The sequence below is a fragment of the Neolamprologus multifasciatus genome, chromosome 14 (genome assembly GCF_963576455.1).
Source record: "Neolamprologus multifasciatus chromosome 14, fNeoMul1.2, whole genome shotgun sequence".
Taxonomy (NCBI): Eukaryota; Metazoa; Chordata; class Actinopteri; order Cichliformes; family Cichlidae; genus Neolamprologus; species Neolamprologus multifasciatus.
Window position 1 is genome coordinate 14,010,229 of NC_140452.1, and position 23,046 is coordinate 14,033,274.

Consider the following 23,046-nt stretch of genomic DNA (forward strand, 5'->3'; position numbering starts at 1 on the left):
CCAGTCGTATTGAAGTCGTTGTGTTATCTACCGTCTCAACAGCAAGAACGACACTTTTTTCATGTTCAGCTAAATAGACAGGACAATTAAATACACCGCACTCCAGGCTTTTGAGATTATGATCTAATATTTGAAAGCGACTGAAAGCGAGATAAAAATATCAAGTTTGTTCTTCTCTGGATTTCTGAGACGATGACTGTTGAGTTTAATTGTCCTTGAAGGCGACTGCTACCTGAAATCTGACAGGATTTAGATATAATAGGAGCGTGATTACTTCTTGTGCCAGTTAATGCATATTACATTCAAAGCAATGGAAAATACATTTAAAATGTTCAAGATTTCCGATCACTTTTGATTATTATCTTCCAATAAGCTGATTCAGACAGTTAAACTTGAAAGAGGCCATCTTATTTAAGACTCGATAGATTACTTTCAAACTGGCATTGTGCCGAATGCCCTCAGCAACAGCCTCTCTCAACAGGATTAAATCCATATGAGCGAGCACAGTGTGATGCTTGAAAGGATGCAATAGCGCTAAGCAATTTCATTATCAGATAGGGAGAGGAATGTCAATGTGCTGTATTTCCCATGCTCCTGCTTTTACCAGTCTAAACATCAAGCAGATCAAAAGTGTTACTCTGAGGTTAATTTGCAGAGGCCGACCAGAATGCCACCAAAGCCAGCTCAAATTGAATACTGTGAAGTGTACCAATTCAAATTTCCCCCTTTCAAACACATCTTTAGAACTGGTTTAAATGTGAATATCAACTTTAAACCCTTTGGAAACATCATGTATCATTCATCTTTCCCTTAATAAAAATATTCTGCTGGATATCAGACTCTTTATTTATCTATGTTTACTGCAGAGAAAGCCTGTAAATAATCATTACTTAGGTCAGCTTTTATTAGAAGAGCACCTCTCATTTTCACCTCTATGACTTACAACTGCTGCTAAAACACATTTTGGGTAAAACCATTTCATATTCTATGCACATATTTATATTATTTATTGTTTCAGATCGTCTAGAATGGCTTAAAGTGCATATCTTGTGGCCGTGGTTCCTTGGTTGTGTTGGTGCATTTCACTTGCAGTTTATAATCACTCTAGCATTAAACTATATATTGCGCCGTCTCACTGGTTTCAGTATGTAAGTCTATAACAGGGTAGTAAATAACTTTTATAGGCTTTTTGCCCGTTCTGTTTTGACAGCGTCCTCACAATGAAACTCCAACTTAATACACCTAAAGCCGTGCTTCTTCATTGCAAATCAACTGAATCCCTTGGTTTCTGAATACACACAAACTCACCCACATGCATACACACCGGGCTTGCCATTTTTCTCTGGCTGAAGAGGCGTCATAAAAAGCCCGCTCGGCCACCGTGCTGCACTATCTTTCAAATGAAAAAGCATATTTCTGTTTGTTGTTGTTGTAGCAGTTTCACCCTCACGCACACTTTCCAAGAAAATGTGGCTCCAGGCGGGGAAAACAGTTCTGTAAAAAGCCAACTGGGCCCTGACAAGAAGGTGCTTTATCGGTGGGTGCTTGCAAGTGAAAATCTGTCAACTGTGACAATTTAGTAAAATCCTGAGACAGAAACAGGTCACAATTTTTCAGAATGTTTAACATCTAATGAGAAAAATACAAAAAACTTCCTAATTTTAATCTGTTTGATTTGTTTATTATATCTTATAAGAAATAATTATATCAATCAGCAGATTTTGGTCAGTATCTATTTGTTATAATATAATGTTCTCTGCTAGAATAGCAGTCCTTCATCTTTTGTAGCACGAATAAGTCTCCTGGTGATAAATATTAAGTTATATATTAACTAAGCATGCTTACAGTGGCTTTCGTTCTTGGAAGTGATTTAATTTTCCCATTTAGGTTCCCACCTTTGTTTAGCTGTCAGTTATAAGTGGTCATCTAAAGCCTTTGGGGCTGAAATGAAGCTAATTTGAATGTATAATTGTGCAAATTTATTAAGTGTAAAAACCAGTAGAGAAATACTGCTGATGACTATCTGAGGAATGTTAACAAGCACTGCTGGCGCAGCCTTTAAATGCAATAACACGAGTGGGTGTGCCTTACATGAAAAAGACTGCGTGCTAGACATCTGTACTTCTTTGTCCCGAATTGTATTACACCTAGTAACACCCGGCGGCATCAAATAAAAATATCAGCAACAATAACACCACACCAATAACCACATTCCTGGTTGATGGCAGCAGCAACCAAAAAGGAATTAGTCAAACTTATTAAAGATGTGGAAGCAAAGCCCCCAAAACCTAATTAATACAGTGCGTTAAATGCATAATAAACATTATCGTCCGTATCATCATGACAAAATAAAACTTTCTATTTCATGCTGACAATGGGATACAACCTTTATTAGAAGAGGGACTGCAATAGATATGCGTGTCTGTCATTCTCTCTGCAGATTGTTTTGCCGAGAAGGTGTGCGTGTGTGTCAGGGGGGTAACAATCTCGTTGAGCTAAATCTTTATCTAGTGCAGCAGTGGCACCTGCAGCAAGCTGCAAAGCTATTCTTCCCTAACTTTTATGAGCTATGAAATAAAAGCAAACCTGCTGCAGACAAAGTAACACAACAGTGTGAGGATAGATGTGACACGTTTGCCCTACACATCTGATTGGCGAGTAAGCTGTTAAGCAAGGATATAAAGAAACTGCTGAAATGGAGATAGTAGCTGGTTTGTGGGTCCCATGAGGATTTTCTGTTGTTTGTTTTAAGCACAGTTAGAGACTGCTTGACCTTTCTTGCTACCAGAGTTTGAGGCTGCTGTGATTGCTGTCTGCACACATTTATCCCTATGTATCAAACAGTCTGCAGGTAAAGAGCTGCAATATTAAAAGAGCCACAAAATGGAAAAGGTTTTTAGATTAAATGTGGATTTGTGATTTTTATAAAGTGGTGATAAACAGATATTCTTACCTAGTTTTCCTGAGTAACATTTGGGCCTTACCAGTACCTTAAAATATGAGCAATAATAAAACAATAATAAAACAATGTGCTAAAATCTATAACACTTTGGTAAATCTTACAAGGTTATTTATACATTATTGTAAATTAATTTAGAAATTGCTACTTGGTAATTAAAAAGCAGTAATATTTATTCGTCATAATAACCGTGTGTCGAAGCCTAACTAGCATGCTAAATCTTAAAAGACCGTAAATGTTAGTACACCTGGCAATAATAATAATAATGGATTGGATTTATATAGCGCTTTTCAAGGCACCCAAAGCGCTTTACAATGTCACTATTCATTCACTCTCACATTCACACACTGGTGGAGGCAAGCTACGGTTGTAGCCACAGCTGCCCTGGGGCAGACTGACAGAAGCGAGGCTGCCATATCGCGCCATCGGCCCCTCTGGCCAACACCAGTAGGCGGTAGGGTAAAGTGTCTTGCCCAAGGACACAACGACCAGGACAGAGAGCCTGGGGATCGAACCGGCAACCTTCCGGTTACAGATTCACTTCCCAACCCCCTGAGCCACGGTCGCCGCAATGAGTGAGTGAGCATCTCAGGCTACGTCCACACTAATGACGCATCGTTTTCTCTCCGTTCTGGCCTTCCGTCCACACTGAGACGGCGTTTTCCTCAAGGAAAAATGCGTCGGTTTGAAAATGCTCTTTTGAAAATGCATACATTTCAAAACGGACACTTTCTAATACGATGATGATGAATTTTAGGCTATGTCCACACGTACCCGGGTATTTTTGAAAACGCAGATTTTTCTATGCGTTTGCACCTTTCGTCCACACGTAAACGGCGTTTTTGGCCACTGAAAACAGAGATTTTTAAAAACTAGGGCCAGGGTGGATATTTTTGAAAACTCCGTTTTTGCATTTACGTATGGACGAGAAAAACGGAGAAAACAGAGAAAACGCAGCGTAAAAGGTGTGCGCATTGTTTACGTCACACCGTGCGCCACATTATTGTTTCGTTGAAATGAATTTCTACAATACTATTACTGTTAATTGTACTCTCTGCAGTATTTAAATGCTTACATATACACAAACAGTTACTGTCCCTCCACACATACAACTCGGTTCTGCTTCTATGCCCCAGCTTTGTTTACTTTTTCCCACCGAGGCTTCTACACTTCTGATTGGCCAACATTTCTGCACGGTTAGGAATATATTGCCACCTGTTGCTTTGGCATGTTCCTAGCAGCGTTTTCCTTCATTTCTGCCTTTACGTGTGGACGGGATTATTTTTTAAAACGAAAACGGAAAATCTCCGTTTTCAAAAATACACATGTACGTGTGGACGTAGCCTTAGTCATCATCATCGTTTTGGACGTAGCGTCAGTATCACAGCAAAACATTTAACAGACACGTGTGCATTTCACGCTTTGCCTCTCCAAAGTGTGAAATGTTCACGCATGCAGAAGTTGCAGTAATCTGCAGAGGGAGATTTTTTATTTCATGCCAACAGGAAAGTGTTTAAACAGACCTTATTAACATATTTTCATGTAAAAACATATTAGCTGCCTAGCTTAATCATTTCTGGCGACTAAGGAGCCTGAAATGTACTTCCCACTTTTTTACTCACTACCGACTTCTTGGCTTTTAATATCTTACCTCGCTCTGGTGGTGCTGCATGTGTGTCCATTTCACGCTTTGGAGAGGCAAACTGACACGTTGGACTGGCGTGTCTATTACACACTTTACCAGTGAAATCACTCTTCTAATGAAATAACATGCAGACATTTAGCTTTTAAACATATTCTGCATTAATTCTTGCATGCATGTTGCACTCTCAAAACTCCTTTCCACGGTGAAGCATTTAAGCTTTTAGGGCTCAGTGTCTCCTTAAAAGACACCAGCAACAGAAAAATACATCATATCAGTAAACAGCTCTTCTGGTGGTTGCCTCGGTTTCCACACTTTCGGAGAAGCAGCTGTCTCCAGACACTGAGAAAATGCTCTCCATCAGATGAATCAGTGACCTTGTTTTACTCAAGTGTAACATACAGTAACGAGCAGAAAGCATAAAGATAACAAGAGCAATGAAGAGGAAAGAAATCACACTAGTGTGTTATGAACTGATTTCAAAACAGTGACAATCTTCAACTCTTTCAGGTTTTTTCTCTGGTTTCTATCACTCACTGCATGATCGGAAGTCACAACTTCCATGCACCAGTACCAATCAACATGGCCTGCTTTGATGAGAAAATTGATTTTGGGAGGGGGGGCCATGCTGTTAAAGCATTATCGTTACTTAGCACATTATTTGGAAGTAAAAAGTGACTGTTAAAAGAAGAAAAATGAATCATGAAATAGGACAGATTCTTTACTTTGAACATATTTTCTTTTCCAAGAAAATATCCTAAAAGTATCCCAAAGTGGGGATTTGGGCTACTCGTGGGGCGATCGTGGCTCAAAGAGTTGGCAGTTCGTCTTGTAACCAGAAGGTTGCCGGTTCGAGCCCCGGCTCGGACAGTCTCGGTCGTTATGTCCTTGGGCAAGACACTTCACCTACTGGTGATGGCCAGAGGGGCCGATGGCGCGATATAGCAGCCTCGCTTCTGTCAGTCTGCCCCAGGGCAGCTGTGGCTACAACTGTAGTTTGCCTCTACCAGTGAGTGAATGAATAGTGGAATTGTACAGCGCTTTGAGGGCCCCGAAAATCGCTATACAAAATGCAATCCATTATTATTACAAAGTCTTGATATAAATCTCAGTAGATTTAAGGAAAACATATCTAAAATTAAAATGACATTTATCTATTGCAATAAAGAATTTCAGTCAAACACTGCATGTGGAGGATTTCTTAAACAAATAACACGCCGGCATGTATTAACCAGAGTGTGTGATAAACAGAGAAATTTTTGCTCATACTAACTGAGGTTTACTTTAGCTTTGGGGCGTGTAGCACAACCGTTTGATGATGTTCACTCCAAATACTTTTCAGACTTTCATTAAACAAGCCACCATGAATGTGCCTCAGAACAATGACTGTCTTTATTTCACTGTGTTGTTTCAGGGTCAACGGGACATTCCTCAGTTCACAGGCCAGCACACAAGCTACCCACATAGCAGAATTACTGTACTGTTAAATCCTGGGAAAACAGCAGCAGCATATTGCTCACCACAGACACACTTTTTGCATTTAATGTCAGGCAAAGACACAAAATATGTATAATTGCATGTCTGTGAATGACTTGTAAACCAAAGGAAATTCAATATGGGGAATAAATGCATCACATGCAGCTGAGGGACTATTAGGCAATGCTTTACATTAATAAAGGAGGAAATGAACTTGAGAAGTGTATTTCTCACACACACACAGACAAATATATATCTCTCACTCTCTCTCTCTCTCTCTCTCTCATATATATATATATATCTATATATCTATATATCTATATATATATATATATATATACATATATATATATATATATATATATATGTAGACATTGTATACATTGCATTTTAATGCTCTTGATACTCCTTTAAATAACTGTAGAGGAGTAGTTGCAGTCTGGAAAATTTAAGAATAGACTCCAGCCCCAGTCTTGCAGTGGGAAGTTGGGCAATTATGCTGCCCACAACATACCCGTCTTCTTCTGTGAATGTCTGTTGGCTGCTATTCTTCCATCTCCAGATTAGTGTCTTCGTAAAGGGCACAATGACAGAACAATAAACCTTGGAAGTTCTTGATAGTGGAAGAAACGCAGACTTCCAAAGGAAAACTACTTAAGCACATGGAAGCTCCACACAGCAGTGACAGCAGACACTGAGCCACTGCGCTGCTTGAGTTACTGTGCTGTCTTGGTAGGTGTCCTGATGAAGCATCAGTATGTAACAAGTTGAGAGACAGAATCTTCTGAAACATTTCATTTCGAATATAAAGGCAAACTGCAATCAAAGGGAACATTTGTGCAAAAGATGACTAAAATATTTAGGTTATTTATCTACTGATGTGTTTACGCATGCCTGTTCTTTAAAGTAACTGCAATTCAGTTGTTCCCAACCCCCAAATATATTATGCTGCTCTTAAGGTAACCAAAATATAAAAATATACCTGATTTTTCTTCCATTTCAGAAGCAACAACACCATGAAAACTCAATGTGTTTTTCAGCACACCCTTATCCCAGGGGATACTGATATCACTCCAAGAGCCCCAACATGAGGCCACTGCCCTTCTTCACCTTAATGCCATCCATGCTCAACAATGCTGAACCTTCTCAAACCATGCAGAACTTTAACCATTTTCACTATTTCTCTGATGGTTGGAGGGTTATCAACTGGGGAATAATAGCAGAAATCTTTTTACCAGGATAGAATTTGGGAAGTTTTCAAGAGGAATAACACACTTGGGTAGTTGACAAGCCAATCACAAGCCACAAAGCAAAAAGATTTTAGGCCTGGCTGCCTGCTGAGCCAACAGACAATATAAAGCTTCATGCTTGACAAACCCTGCAGAAATTGTGCTACTGGTAAGAGTTTTGTCCAAACACCAGAGGCAACTTAGATTTAAAGCACGCTAGGTAATACTCCAGAAATGACAGGGACCTTGATTTGAGACATGCATATTTCCTCTATATCCAGTCTGATTTTTAGTCACTCTCATCAGTCTGTGCTTTTCTTACAGATTCAGTCCAGATGTGAAACGGTACTAGGTATGATGGAGGGGTTCTTCCTTTTTTTTCCCCCACAGCCAGCTTCTGAAAGTTTTCAACTGCTCTGTCTGAGCATGACAAGTTTTTTTCTATTCTTTTTACTAATGTGTGGCTGCAAGCACATCTGTCTGCTGTAATCTATTAGGGGAAACAAACCTGCAAAATAGAAACACCATCTGGCAGTGATTGTGGTTTAACAATAGCAGAGAGTCAAGTCTCAGCTGATATATCTCACAATATTTCATGGTTTGAGCATAGGATAGTCTCCTTGTTAGGAAATGTTTCATACATTTGGTGAACATGTGTTGGCTTGAGATGTGCTAATTACGTTCTGAAGACCAACTGCTGTAAAGACTGAGATGAAACTTTCTGGTTATCTGTACTTTTCTCCTGGTTTGTCTCAGTCCGATGCATAAACTGTGACAGTGGAAGAGAGATTCAGGGAGTTTCCTTTTTGTGCGTTGCCACACAGTAACAGTGAAAAGTTGACTGTGAATTAAAAGCTGTGAAGTACTTTTTGTTGCATCTTTGTAGTTCAGTGTGAGATACCTGTCTGCTATTTAGACTTTATTAGAATTGCAGTTAGGCTCTGGTTTATTCTACTTCTATCGGTGATTTTCACTGTGGTCAATTTTTACCTAATTCAATTAAATGGAAAGTCATGTAACTGTTTATTTAAGGTCTCACAGCTGGGGAAGCCAAACAATGAGACAGAGGGATATAATCTCCCTGAACATCCATAAAAGGCTATAGGTTAAATTCAAGAGGACTAAAAATGCTACAAAGAACAACATGGCACATTATTTTTAAATATTAGAAGTTTGAAAGCACCTAAGGACTTACTAGATCTGATCAGCAGCCAGACTGAGTAACTGAGGAAAAGGGCCTTGGTCAGACTAGATTAACGGAATGGTCGCTATAAATGAGATCAAAATTTCCTTTGGGAAAATGGGAGAAACTTACAGAAGGACAACCATTAGAGCAGCACTCCATCAATCAGGCCTTCTGGTATAATGGCCAGGCGGAAGCCATTCATCACAAAAAGGCACATGACAGCGTGCTGGAAGTTTGCCAAAAGGCACATGACAAACTCTCAGACCACAAAAAGAAAAGCGCGTATATGCTGAAAATATAATTTCACAATCTGGCCGCAATTTGCAGTCGTCCCCATAGTCAAGCATAGTCTTAGAGGCAGTATCAAAACGGTGCCAATGTTTGGCAAGTCAGACACGTTTTACATTTTGACAACAACAAAGCATACCAGTAAGAAATCACAGGACCAGCTTTTCGAAAACTCTGTAAAAGTCCTGGAGTATGTCAGCCAGAGTCAGGAGAATCTCTGGAGAGGCCTCAAGGTTGTTATCCACCAACACTTTCCATCACACTAGGTACGCTAAAAGAATTCTGCAAAGAATAGGAGAAACCAGAAGAAAGCTGTTCCAAGCTTGTGGCTCATTCCAAGGAAGACTAGAGTTTGCGATTGCTGCCAAAGGTGAATCAACCAAGTATGAAGTGAAGGGTCTGACTGCTTATGTAAATAGGTTATTTCAGTCTTTTGAGTATAACCTTACAAAACACTCCAGCTGTTTTTAAAAAAAATAGTGTGGAGTTGTCATATCGAGACTAACAAGAAAATTATATAGCTGTGATATCAGCATAAAAAACAGGTAGAAACTCGACTTTATTTTATATTCCTTTAATCATTTCAAATAAAAATGAATTCATTATTAATTTTCAGCTTAGACCTAAACTGACTGCAAGGTTAGAGAATCTAAAGGGTTTGATATTAAACCCTTTTTCTTTTATTCCTACATAACTGGCTTGTTGCCACCAATATGTCGTTTATAGCAAAACAAGTAATTTAATAGCTCTATAAGCTCTGTGGTATCATTAACCTTTTTTCATCAGCTTTTATACTTGACTTGAAAGGTGTTTAATTTCTGGGTGCTACAGCCTTCATTTTTTGTTTTGTGGACATTTATGGATGTTTGACCTTCTCTGTACAAAAATGATGTATGCTAACAGTTTGAGGGCAGTTTGTTTTTTATTTGATCTGCTACAAAAAAGAGTGATGAAAAGACAAATATGACATTCTTGTACTCATCAAAGCTTTCCGAAAGCATTTGAATGGTCATTCAAATCAAATCAAGATGCTATTGTAGTGGAAACTAGGATGTATATATCAATCAGTGAACTTGGTATAAGCAGTTTGGCTCTATAAAAATTAGCAAAGTACTTGTTGTAGCTTACTGAGGAGCATCATTCACAGTTTTATGCCCCAAGTCATGTGAGTCATTCAAAGTTTCCATTTCATATATAGGAGCAATGGAGAAAAAAATAAGGCTGCATTCAGTTCAAAGTAAACAAAATCCTTGAATAATCTTCTTGGAAAATGATATCAAAAAGTCACTTTTCCACACCATGGGGATTTAAAAAATACAAAGTTTATCTAAGGCATTAGTTACATTGCACCTGTGTCCCAAGAGATTTAGAATGCACACAGGTAAAAAACAAGAAAGAAAGAAAACCATAAGAAAAAGCGTTTCTTTCTGCATCACATTACAATCAGCTCAAAGTGCAGAGATCAGAACCCTGTTTCTTGCATATTCCAGAGATCTGAGGAGACAGAAGACTGCTAGGTGAAGAGAGGCGAGATGATGCAAAGAGGATACTTTTCAAGCAAGTAGGGGGGAAAGTGGGGGTGTGTGTGTGCTATGAATATGTTTTTACTTATTAAATCTATCAAAGATGAATGAAGTGCTGCATTCCATAGCTTCTTTGCCTAGCCATAGCCACTTTGATTTATTAAATTTACTTCTATGACTTTGTATTTTCAGCTGTGCCGTCGTTTAAATTCTCTTATCCAGTTCAGCTTGTCTCTGCTTGTCATTTTGACTTGTTTTTGTTTTTTTCACCATTTTGAAATGACACGACTACATAATATTTACATATTAATGCACATGCAAACGTGCTTTAATATGTATCTGTCCTGTCGATTTTTAATTTTATGTCTACAGTAGCACTAGTGTCAGCTTCCTAGTATTTGTGTTGAATCCTAATAAATGCACAGATAAATTATACCCTCTTTGTCAGCCCCCAGATGACCACCAGCATCCCAGAGGAAGAGAATTACACACAAAGATAGAAAAAGCAACAAACAAACAACAACAGTGCATGTTTCTTCAGGAGAGGACAAACCTGTATATATAACCTGTACAAACCTTAGACTCTCAGTGCATCCAAAACACATTTATTTCCTTTGATATTTCCAACTAATCATGCAAGAAGCATTATGCCCACCACTGGTTCCATCATAGCCCAAGATTTTCATTTCTAAGGTTACACTGGTGTTTCACACCCACAAGTTAATATACCGTACACACACATTTTGCTGTATTTCATGCTACCATCTATGCACCCATACTCAGTATCAAGTTTGTTAGAAGTGGTGCTGCAGGCACACAAACAAGCAATTATGACAACCCGTGGTATATGAATTTAAATTAAGATACAGAAGACTTTGGCTCTTTCTTCATTGCATTAATGCTCTGTATATGCATGTGTCTTAATTAGAAAGCTCTGCATCACTTCCTGAACTACTTTCTAGCTCAGAGCAACACAGGTGTCAGAGCTGCTGCTTTCTCTTATTCAAGCACAAGGTCATGAGTCATGACACACCAATTAAGGCAATAGTGAGAAAAGTTAGGCACTCCCAACTTGTCGTGTATGGATGCTTGTAAAGGATGGTACATTTGAATGCACTAGATAAGCATCCCTCTTCAGCATGTGGGTTTCTTAAACATTTTCCCCCCAAATCTAACAAAGTACTTAGAAATGTGAAAAGAATCAGCAGCTTATTTGTTTTATTTATCCAGGCAGCTAATCTCGCCAGATTAAGAATCACTTCTATGAGCATATTCTGGGCCCAGACAGTGAGCATTAACTTTGTAAGAATTTTGATGTTGTGTGAAAGCAGACGAAATCTCCACGATCACTGTTCAAATACAAAAAAGTTCAAATACAAAGCTCTTAAACAGTCTCCTTCTGACTCAGGGCCTGCCTGGCAACCTCACTAATGAAAGGCCTGCTGCTCTTTATTAGATGATAATTATGTTTACGTATAGAAAATGCTCCTTGGGTGTTGCATTGATGCAACATCCAAAGAGCACATGGAATAATGATTTATCAATTGTTGCTTTGCTAATGACTCACAGCAAGAAGCTCTTAGGGTGCTTGTGCAGGTTTTTCTCTGGGAGCTCAGATTAGTGAAACCACCCCAAAAACAAACCAAACAAAAACACATGCTAGCTTAATGTTGCCATTATCAACCCAGGACAGGCTTGCAAAAAAAGATTCTTTATCTCAAGAGCTCACTTCCTGGTTAAACAAAAGGTTAACCTTGGTTAAAATTGGCGATGCCAGTGAAATAGATTGTCAATAATTGACTAACTGTGAAGAAGACGCATGATCTAATGCATTTGTAGGCATCTGAGCTTTGGAAAAAAAGAAAAGAAACATGTTTCGCAAGTGACATACATTTATTAATGTTACCTTTATTCTTGTAAAATGATTAGGATGACACAATATTCCTTAAAGTTATGTAGTCTAACGAGAGGTGACCCATTTCTTTAAGTGCAACTCTTTCCATCATAAAATTGAGTTGTGCTTTGAGTGTCAGCTGTGAGATTTGCATTCACATTCACTGAAACTCTACATAATTTTAGAAATATATTGCAAGCCTATCCAAGAACATAGAAGCATGGGTACAGTATAGCCATCCATCCATCCATCCATCCATCCATCGTCTATCACTCATCTGATATGGTAGCTCGTAGCCCATCCCAGCTACCATAGGGTGAGAAGTGGGGTGTGAATGTGAGGGTGAATGCTTGTCAGTATAGCTGTATATATGCAACACATATTGTAGACATGCAAACCTATGTGAGATCTGTACCTTAAACTTCAGTGAGCTATCTCAAATAAAAGTTTTGGTATCAAACATTTACTCTCTGCAGTCTAAAAAAATGTGGCAGTATAAAGTTTGTAGATTCCTCCGTCACGGTGAACACAGTCCTAATGAAAATGTCTGAGGTAATTGCAAAACCTATAACTGCTAACCTGCAGCTGGTCACATTTGCATATCAGACCTCTTAAATCAGATGTACAGCTGAAGTATGTAGACTAATGTAATTGCTGCCTTGAGACATCTCTTAGTGCCACTTTCATAAACAGCTACTTTTACCTTTAAATGCTAGGCACGGTATATGTTCTTTTTCTGCATGAAAACATCGACTCAGGGGAACTAACAAAGTTGTAAAACTTAAACTTTAAAGATGTGCAACTTTAAAACAAATAAAGTAAAAGTAAAAGCAAAAATACTACAAAGCATTTTATCTTTCACTGTACTGTTTATACTCTACAACTGTGCTTTCTAACCATCTAATCCACACTAGAAAAACCATGGACGTGGAGGTGTGCACAGACAAATACTCTGTTCTTTTCAACAGATATCTCTATGCTGTCATTAGCCAAAAAATTTAATTATGACAAACACACAAAAAAATGTGTCTGCTGTCAACTGCTTATCCTCCAAGAAAAAAAGCCATACTGTTGGTTGAGGTGTGTGTGTGTGTGTGTATGTGTGTGGGCTCAGTTCTGCAACATTCTCACACCAGGTGGGGCATAAGCCCCTCCCCCAGGCCCCCTCCAATGCCCTTGCCCTTTATGTCATGCCTGGTTGGTCTGCAGGCATTCAGTGGAGTTGGAAGCCTTTTTTTCTGACCTTTAGACCACCCAACCGGAGCCATAACTGCCACTTTTTGTACCATGCTAAAAAAAAAAGCCAACGATCTTAGTTCAAAAACCCATCAAAGAAAATGTGGGGCTTTAAATTGTTTTGCCAAAGTTTCTCCATTCTGTTGCCGTTTTAATGTATTTTCATATTACTACCTGTATCAATCATTATGTTATGCTCTGTTGACTTCCAGTCATCTGAAACCCATAGGAAAAATGTTTCTTCCAAGAATAAAAACCTCTAAAGAATGTCAGTTTCTATAATTCAGTAATAGCTTATGTTCTTATACACTAAGTTAGTAAAGCTGTGTAACTAGAGACTGTGATGCTCTGGTCAACAGGGTACAGCAGATCTACTAAGTACTCAGTATAAGTAACAAATCAAATTGATTTCATTATGGTAAAATAAACAGCTACTGTTCCGTTTTGCTTTTTGTGAGCTACAACTACATCAACTAATCATTAGCATTGCGGCAAAACTTTATATGACCACCCACTGCAACCACAAACTCACTGATATTTTTATCGTTTTGATTGGCTACTATAAATTCCAGAGACAAAATCCATGTTTAAAATCAAATGTTTGGATTTAGCAAAGCAAACAGATTAAAAGTGAACGTACTTTCAGCACGCAAAATAAAATAAGAGGAAACTATTAACTGGATAATTGGCAATATTTGCTTTAGCGAATGCGATTTTGTTTTATTGTTGTATATCAAGTTATAAAAATCGCTGTCAATCACCAGATGCAATAAAGACTGCGGCGCTTCTGTTTGAAATCTTAATTATGGTTTTGTTTGGTGTCTAAAATTGCATTCTTACCAAGCGTCTTCTTTCCTCTTCAACGGTGTTCAACAGCTGCGAGAACTCTTTGAATGACTGGGCTGAAACAGAATAAGACATATCGGCATATTAAAATGTTTGGTCAATATATATAAGTATGTATGAGTCCCCATTTCACAATATATTCACAGCTGAGAGAGTACACACAGTGAACTGGGCTGTTGACACAGTCGCATGATTTAAAAAAAACGTAAGCAGAAAAAAAAGCATAGCCGTTAAACGTCAGCTGGTCCTGGCACCCTACGAGCACTGGAGAGGCGCGATGCTAAAATGTTTATTTGCACTGCAGCTTCAGACCTTTCAGTGCAGTACATTTTAGAACCTAATAAAAGCATGCAGCTGTCCAATTTAAGCCAAGACCAGCAGTAAAAAGAAAGGAATAATAAACCAACAAAAAACAATACTTCAATTGAACCCACTGATTGCTTCCCTTTATTTTCTCCTACAGCTAGGGTTTGCAATATACTGTCACAATACAGGAGAGACTGATGTGATAGAGATATGTTCCTGCCATCAGGGTTATACTTCAGTGGCTTATATTACATTTTGCAGGGCCAGATGAATTCAACATACAATGCATCGAAGCTTATCTGACACAGAACTGTGCCTTGATAGCTTCACAGCTTCATTAAATATAAGGCCAGATACAACGTGGCCTGTCTTGGTCAGCCCCTGTGTCACCCTATGTCTAGCCATTTAGCAGCGGTCGAGCTGCTCTGCTTGCCAACACAGTAACATCATTATCAACCCCGACAGCCTGGCATAGGGACCCATGCATCATCTTAGACACTTTGGTCCATTTACACACCAAAGCTTTTAAAGACTGGGGAGCAATGATTTTGTGCCAGTGATCCTGCAGGCAGGCTGGCCTCCTATTAATGCTACCAGTTCCTCTATCAACGGTGAAAACCTCTCAGGGGGTAAAGGGCACAGCTGGAGCCACTGATGGGACAAGATTAGACTGTGAAGAAAGGAAATGGGAGTCAAAGTGGGGTTATAACTTGCATATCATTCACTGCTAAGTGGAGGAAAGGCAATAAACCCGATGAATCACTAAATTAAATAAAGTTTAGTACCTTAGGAACGGATGAATTGGGAAGATAAGCTTTTTAAATGTACATATTTCTGCACACTGTAGCTAGACAACAACAAGAGCTGTATGTTTACAATCAATTTTATGTGCTTAAAATGATGCTTTTTCTGTTCCATATTTAATATTTCGGAGCTGGATTTTTGCTCATCTCACTTATTCCACATTTGAACAGTTCTTGTCGACTGAAGGATTGACCTTCTATGAGTTGGGGCTGTAACTTTTCTAAAGATTTAAATTTCTATAGCCACATCAATCTTTTCGCCCCATTCTGGCTTGGAATGTGAATGTCACTGCAGGAAGTCATAGACTGAAATCAATAGAAGGTCAGATGAACCTGTCTGGCAGCACATACAGGATCCCAATGTTATGTGGGGAAGTAAGGAGCATCAAAGTGAACTATACCAATACTGCATCAAGATCATGGCTGGCATTCACACAAGGGTCTAGGTATGTCAGTCAGAAAGTTCAGTTTCATTGATGACTAGATTGATTTCAACAGGCTGTTTTTTCCTCAAATAGTAATCGTGGCCTTTTCTCCCTGAGATGGTGAATGAACCGAGTAGTATTGCAGGAAGGATACTGAAGACGTGGACACAAAATCACACAAACACTATTTAGCATTTTCATTTTTACTTTGATCCTGATTAAAGACTGCCCAAACAAATTTGCCAACGTCTATAAATAACAGTCCACAAATGCTACCCAACACGTGGCATGAAACTGTCATCACCTGTGCCAGTTTCATGCATTGCCAAAAAGGTTCAGTTACAGGTGCGCTGCTAAAACATCCATTGTTGAGTCTAAGATCATCAGATTCTTAATTACAAGGGAAGACAAGGGAAGGGTCTCTAATTAAAGTGTGCTTGATTCTAATGAGGTTTAGATTTGGATGTGGATTTTTCCAATAAATATAATTGGTCTCCTGCACCCATGGCCATCACACAGTAACAACAGCTTTGTGAGGGAAAAAAAGGACTATTCATTTTGCATTCAGATGAACATTACAGCCTGTAGAGGAGGTCGATATCTAGTCTAGCCCTCACAGATGGACAGTAATTCAGCAGTCTACAGCTCCACAGAGCGAAAGACTCAAGCTGGGGATAATGAGCAGTGCAAAAAACGGAGACGAAGAGGAGGCCAAACTGGGAGTCATGCCCATTAGAGCCAACGAGGCCCTCTGCACAGCTGCTTTCATATTCCTCTTGGAGGCTAGGAGGTTTGCACCTCCATTAATCTCTGACACTGATCACAATTAGTCCCTTTGATCTCATATAGGCTTGAAAAGATACAGGAAAAGCATCATAAGCAAATCAATAGCATTAATTATACATGCACAGCAGACAAGCTTAACATCCATACACAGCCAAACCCCCTTCCAAGATCACGCTGGATTTTATTTGAAAAAATGAACAGCATTAGTGTTACAGCATTTTCTTTCTTCGTTAATTACTTTTACTAATATACAGGTTAACTATAAACGAATCGTTTGAGCATGTGACCTTTACAAGACAGTAGCCCGCATGATACATGTGGGCACAGCAACTGTTTTCCCACGAGAAACTAAAACATAAAAGAAAAATCAGATAAAAAAAATCAGATTGATGTGATGCAAGAGATGAAACCTTAGCAGGAGATGAATACTCTGTGCCTTGTTAAACTGGACTCACCGATGTTCACCTCATCATCTGTCTCTGCATCTCCTATGCACTCAAACTGGAACTCCTGCAGAGACTGGGAGAACTTCTGGACGGCAGCAGAAAGATCTGGAAAATCAGACGGGCTGAGCATCAGATGAGGCATACCACAGATGAAAAGCACACTGAAGACACATGAATCAAATTTTATTGTACATTATAAAGAAAAATGTAATGTAATTTAATGCAAATTTAATGTAACCTCCTTGGACTATACGCAATAACCATATATAATTCGCAGACTTTGCTTTTGCACTAGATTTTACTTTATTTTGCTTTTCCACTTTCACAAAAATGGGAACAAGCAGATGCATGTTGCTGAAAACAAGACACACTTCGGGCAAAACATATTATGCTGTTCCACATCAAAAAAGTTTAGTGGACACAGAGACAAATTACTGGTTTCTGCTCTGTTGCTGCATTTATTGCAGTTCATATAACAGATCTTTTTGCCAATTATGAGCAACAGCCTTGTGCCCCATCGCTTCCCACACAATAACTGGAAATAGATTTTGCAACACCTGGTAAAGGGTGCCAAAATTTTGCTCCCAGAACTTGTTGTCAAAGCGGAAACAAAGCAGAACCCAGAACAACAGCTACAAGTTCTATAAGTTGAGACTGACGTGTGGATAGTCAAATGACAGAAATTTCATATGGTTATACCATATCAAGATAACCACCACATCCAATAGCATTGCTTTAATTATTGTCAAGTTGCAAGGAATTATTTCCCCGGGCACCACAGCTGCATCATAAAACATCTGCATATAAATAGGCCTCTTTTTTATCTTATTAATGGGCAACAGTAAATATTCAAAACAGACAAAAGTCAAGTCTTTTAAAATCAACTGCTCAATGGTTTCTTTTGAACACAAACTAAATGAAAACATTCATTAAACAGCCTTTATTCAGTTTCTTACATTAGTAGGAGGCAAAAAATGCTTCTAAAAGTATTGTATAGATGAGATAGATCAATGGTTTGTTCATGTGTATGTGTCTTTGTATTTGCCTGCTCACTGAAGTGTGCTAGTGAATGAGTAAGTATGGTCTGTAAGCCTTTAAAATAGCACGTGGTGCCTTCAATTAAGAAAAGTGAGCATCTTAATATTCTGAGAACTGAGGATTGACCTGTGCTTTGATGCAACGTTTCCTGTTGCTGAATAGAGGTGTTCTCATACTGTACATATTAAAAATAATGCTAACAATAATTCAATGTCCAGCCTAACAGCCCAGGTCAGTGGCTCAGAGTTTTACTGACCCATGTACATTTTTACTGGCATGCAAAAAAGGCCTCTAAATTCATTTCTACTGCAAGTCACCAAGTCATCAAAGGAAAGACTCACTGCAACCCTACTACTTCTACAGATATTTTCCTTTTAAACATTGGAAAACTGACAATAGCATGGAGCTTGACAATTCATAACAGCAGATAACAAAATAATGCACTTTTATGAACTGCTGTCTGTCCATGTACACGCCCACTGACAGTCACACATTTGCAATACTTACTGGTGCCTGATCATAATACCTGGATCTGAAAAAATAAGCCCAGATGAACTGTCTAACCTTTGTCTCAAAAATGATAAAGCCCACACAGAAAATACAAATCAATAGAACAATTCCACCCTTGGATACTCCCCACTGCTAGGTATAAATCTAGGATTTTATTGTATTCTACAGTTTAACTTGATCAAATGTCTTTTTTGACAACCTCCAGAGAGTACTGTCATTTTTTGTACTCCAAAACCTTCCAGCTATGAAAACACAAGTGCGTGGAAATTTTTTAAAAGATTTAAATGAGTCACAAGAATTTAACAATACAGCAGGAGAATTTCATAGTATTTTTTTGTATGACAACAGTATTTATAAGCCTTAGTAATAACCGCTGATGAATAGAAGCAAGCTAAAGTCCAATAAAGATTGGAGGCATATTTACAAATGTGGCAATGAGAAACAAAACACCGCAGCATAGCACGTGAACTGGTCCAAATATGATCCAATAACAAAGAAAATTGATTCAAGCTGCAGTCAGAAAGTTACAAGGCTGACCTCCTGCAATCATTGTTAGAGTCACAGGCAGCACAGTCGTAAGCTCTTTGTCTGGGTCTCTAAAATTTGTATGCATAAAACTACAAGTTTATGAACAAGTTTACTTAGCTTGTAAAGTCTTCTTCATACAAAGTATTATACCTTTGACTTAATAGCAATGAGCCAGAACTAGCCAAGAGCAATTTCTCTTTGTTTGGATTGATGAGTCAACCAGAGTGTAACATGTCCAGTCAAGAATTAGAGGTGCTTCAACAGTCTCTGATCTAATGCTCTCAATGGGAAAAAAAGACTAGGTTATCATTTCCTGAACTCTACCTGCCTTATATAAAACCTCCCACTTTCTCTTTGATCCATGGAATAAAGAAAAGAACTAAATGGGAACAGAGAGACACCTCACCATGAGTTTAACTTCTGTTGCTGCTTAAAAAAAAAGTTGCACGAAACTATTTAATAGCTGATTAATGTTTTTTATATCTACATTTTTCTGCCTGCCTTGTCAACAGTTTTCAAAAGTTTATGTGGGATATTAAAAAATGTACTTAATTTCCCCAATTAGGCTACATCAACTTGCAACTTACTATTGTTTCATTTTTTTCCTCCCTCAAATAACAGCTTGGATGAGAGCTACACAAAAATTCTCCATATTTTCACACATTAAAAGACATACACACCTTCACATATACACCAGGGAGTTTTAAACTGCTGGACGAGACAAAAATAAACAGTACTCAGTTAAAATCTGGTTTCCATCTTACACACAGATGTACACTATAAACCAATGATATGTATGGTAGAAATCAGGTCCTTGATTCAAGAGAAGATCTAATTACAGTTACAACTGAAATCACAAGCAGGAAAGAAATGCAGCAGTTTTTTTTGCATTTAATGAAAGGGTCAGAGTAACTACAGTGATGACGTCTATAAAGCTAACCGAGCGCATGACTCACTTATAATTGTGGGCCAAGTAATGAAGCTGCATAGACACCAGAAGAGTTCCTATCCATCTTCTTATTTTTCTCTTTGCTGTAAGAATCTATGCCAACCAATCAAATTGACTGGTTTGTAATTCTGAACTCCAACTGGGGGCAGTCACTTCATTTTAATGTCTACTTCTTGAGCATGCCAAGATGCGTCAAACTTAACTTCTCAATGAATTCAGTAACTTCTATCTGTGTGTTCTGTGGTTTACTTAATAATCATTCATCTGATCTTCTTCAGACAGAGCAAATTCCTGTGGACCCAAGTCAGTCGACTTTTAAGTATAAAAAGTATTTCTGGTAAAAATCTTTCATTTACCAGTACTCCTCCACTCTGCGCTTTCTGTGGGGGGAGGGAATTACAGACACAGTTGACACAGGCAGTGGAGACAGGATAAAAGGAAGTGCATCCATAAAAAGCAGGAAAAAAGTGAAGAAATTCTCAGACTGAATGCCTAAATGAAACAGGAACCAATAAATCAAAAGACGTGAATACAATATTTTGTATTTGAATATGCTCTGTAAAGGACGACTTCAGTCACTCCCTCGTGTCGTTGGATTAGTGATTGTGGAGGAACCTGATAGCTGCGCTAAACTGCACAGCCATGTTATAATTAGATGCAATATCACGTATGCCATATATGGCAATGAACACTGCTGCGTATATCTGTATATATGTGGCAGTGTTTATTGCATTTTTCAACAACTTTTCATCTAATCTACTTTACCCATTATATTGTTAAACTTTGGCTCTGCTCCCCACCAGAACAAGTACCATACAAGTCAAGCTTCTGCAGCCTTGTCACTGACATTAACAAGCAGCAGAAACAGCACAAAGAAAATTGGAAGTGATCATATTATACATTTTAGAAGAAAAGGGTATTGCTAAATAATGTTCAATATGTCTGCTTATAATTAGTAGCGCTTGCATCTGGTAAAAGTGCGAGGGTGTCAAGGTCAAGATATGTCAACTAGTCATGTCAGCCTAATTGACTTGCCATCATAACTAGTCCTGATAATCTTCAAGTTAAGCCTTAGAAGCATTATGCAGCCAATTGAAAAAGCCTTACTTTTGACATGATCACATGAAGTTGTTATTGGGAAGTACTTGGCTCCCTCATTCCTGCTTGCAGTTGTTATTTTTACTCTGTTTTTAATTGTGCAAGTGAAGCAAATATGTTTCATATCTCAGTTACGTAAAGGTTAATGTGTGGGTCTGCTGAGGTGAAATTTTAATAATGAGTGAAGATCGGGCACGTGAGGGAATATTTCAACATTTCAACTTTCTTTTGGATTTATAATTAAAAACGAAACAAGGCAAATATTCTAAAATGCCTTTTGCCTTTTATTTGCCAGCCCACTCAGTTCAAATGTATGCAGTGTTCTCATATCTATTGTTGACAATGACTCACTAATTGCTTCTTACCTTAATTATTCTCTCTTCAACAGTCTTTACCTAAAAAAACCCTCAAAAGTTAAAAAAAAAAATTGACACAGATACAGTATATGGGGCTAAAACTGTGTTTATGTAATAGACTCATTAAAATATAAAAGACTCATTAAGTACTATTAAGTACCAGCGGTTTTACAGGTTTAAAGTGTAAATGGCACACGTAGGTTTATGATTACATGCTTGCATAAAGTTTGTTCATATACTTGAAAAAGCTTTGAATTTTGCTCATTAAGAAGGATCCAGATTATCTTTAATACAATAAAAGTTTAAGAGCAACCATCAAGTTACAAAATTGCAAACCTTTGAGTTTCATTTTCTGCTGCAAATTGCCTGTAAGAGGATGCTTGACAGTTTATAAAAGATATAGTGGCTACCCGGGACAAAATAGCATGTCCTCACTAAAAGGGTCTAAACTCACAGGAACAGAAATTGCTTGACAGGTCTGATATTATTCTAACCCTAACAGTCAGCACTGATTCATTCAATTTCAATGTATTTAAGAAAGACAACTGCAAGGCTTCTTTTCTTGAATAGACCACACACTGAAGTGTTCAGAAAAATATGTTGTTTTAAGTTTGTCAGACACTTGTAAATGTTGCATAGGCTGCACTGAACAGCACTGAGAGGAACTGAGAAAATGTATTGTGCCATTGATGCACTCCTATCGTTCCCACTTTGACTCTAAAACTGCAGATTTCAGATCAATACCATGCTGCAGTTGTCTGGGTGTGCTCACAGGACCATCAATAATGGATGATCTTTTAACTCTGATGCTCAGATTAACCCCACCTTTGCCAAACCTACCAATGTTACAGTCACTTGAATGTAATGTTTCCTAACAGCCTTTATCAAAACCCAGAAAAATGCAACATTAAAATTACAATAAAAGTTTTGGTATTACAGGATATGGTCTTTACCTTTTGTCTTAATTCTTCAGCTTCAACATCAATGTTGTTTCTCTTGGTTCATTTGCAAAACGTTCTCATTCCTAAAATTAATAAACCACAAACCATAATTCAAACTTATCAGACTGCTCTGAAATAATAGAATTTAAATCCTCGACAAAATTATTTTTGATATTGCTTTATATCTATGGCAACAGCAATGGCACAAAAAGTCATGGGATATTTTGGTTAATGAGCCTACTGATGAGCATGGTCACACAGTTCTGTTTTTAATATGTGCTGTACATATCTACAACATTCTACTCTCTGATACTGCTCTACAGTGTTTTGGTGCTATTTTTCCTTGTGGTCAAAAACCTATAAAAGTATCAAGTAAAAGGTCTTTTATAGCAGCACCGAACTTAATATATCTGAACTCATTTTCTCAGACATCAAAATTAATACTAACTCTTCAGTTGATGATATGACTAACAAGAAATAGCACTTTAATTAATTTACTAGATTTAATTATGCCAATCAAAGTAGGAAAAAAGTGCTCTGTTAAATCATCCCCATGGTTGAGCACCTCTATCTAGGAGCTC

General features: G+C 38.1%; 1 protein-coding gene across 2 annotated transcripts in view; it reads right to left on the reverse strand.

Moving 5' to 3' along the window:
• arhgap42b (Rho GTPase activating protein 42b) overlaps window positions 1-23,046 on the reverse strand; it is a 78,703-nt gene that overhangs the window by 35,831 nt on the left and 19,826 nt on the right. For both annotated transcript variants that reach the window (XM_085131039.1, XM_085131040.1), the window contains exons 2-3: window positions 17,055-17,150; window positions 14,274-14,335 (exon numbers count right to left, since the gene is read on the reverse strand). In XM_085131039.1, coding sequence (XP_084987165.1) covers window positions 14,274-14,335; window positions 17,055-17,150 — 158 coding nt within the window. The remainder of the gene's footprint in view (window positions 1-14,273; window positions 14,336-17,054; window positions 17,151-23,046) is intronic.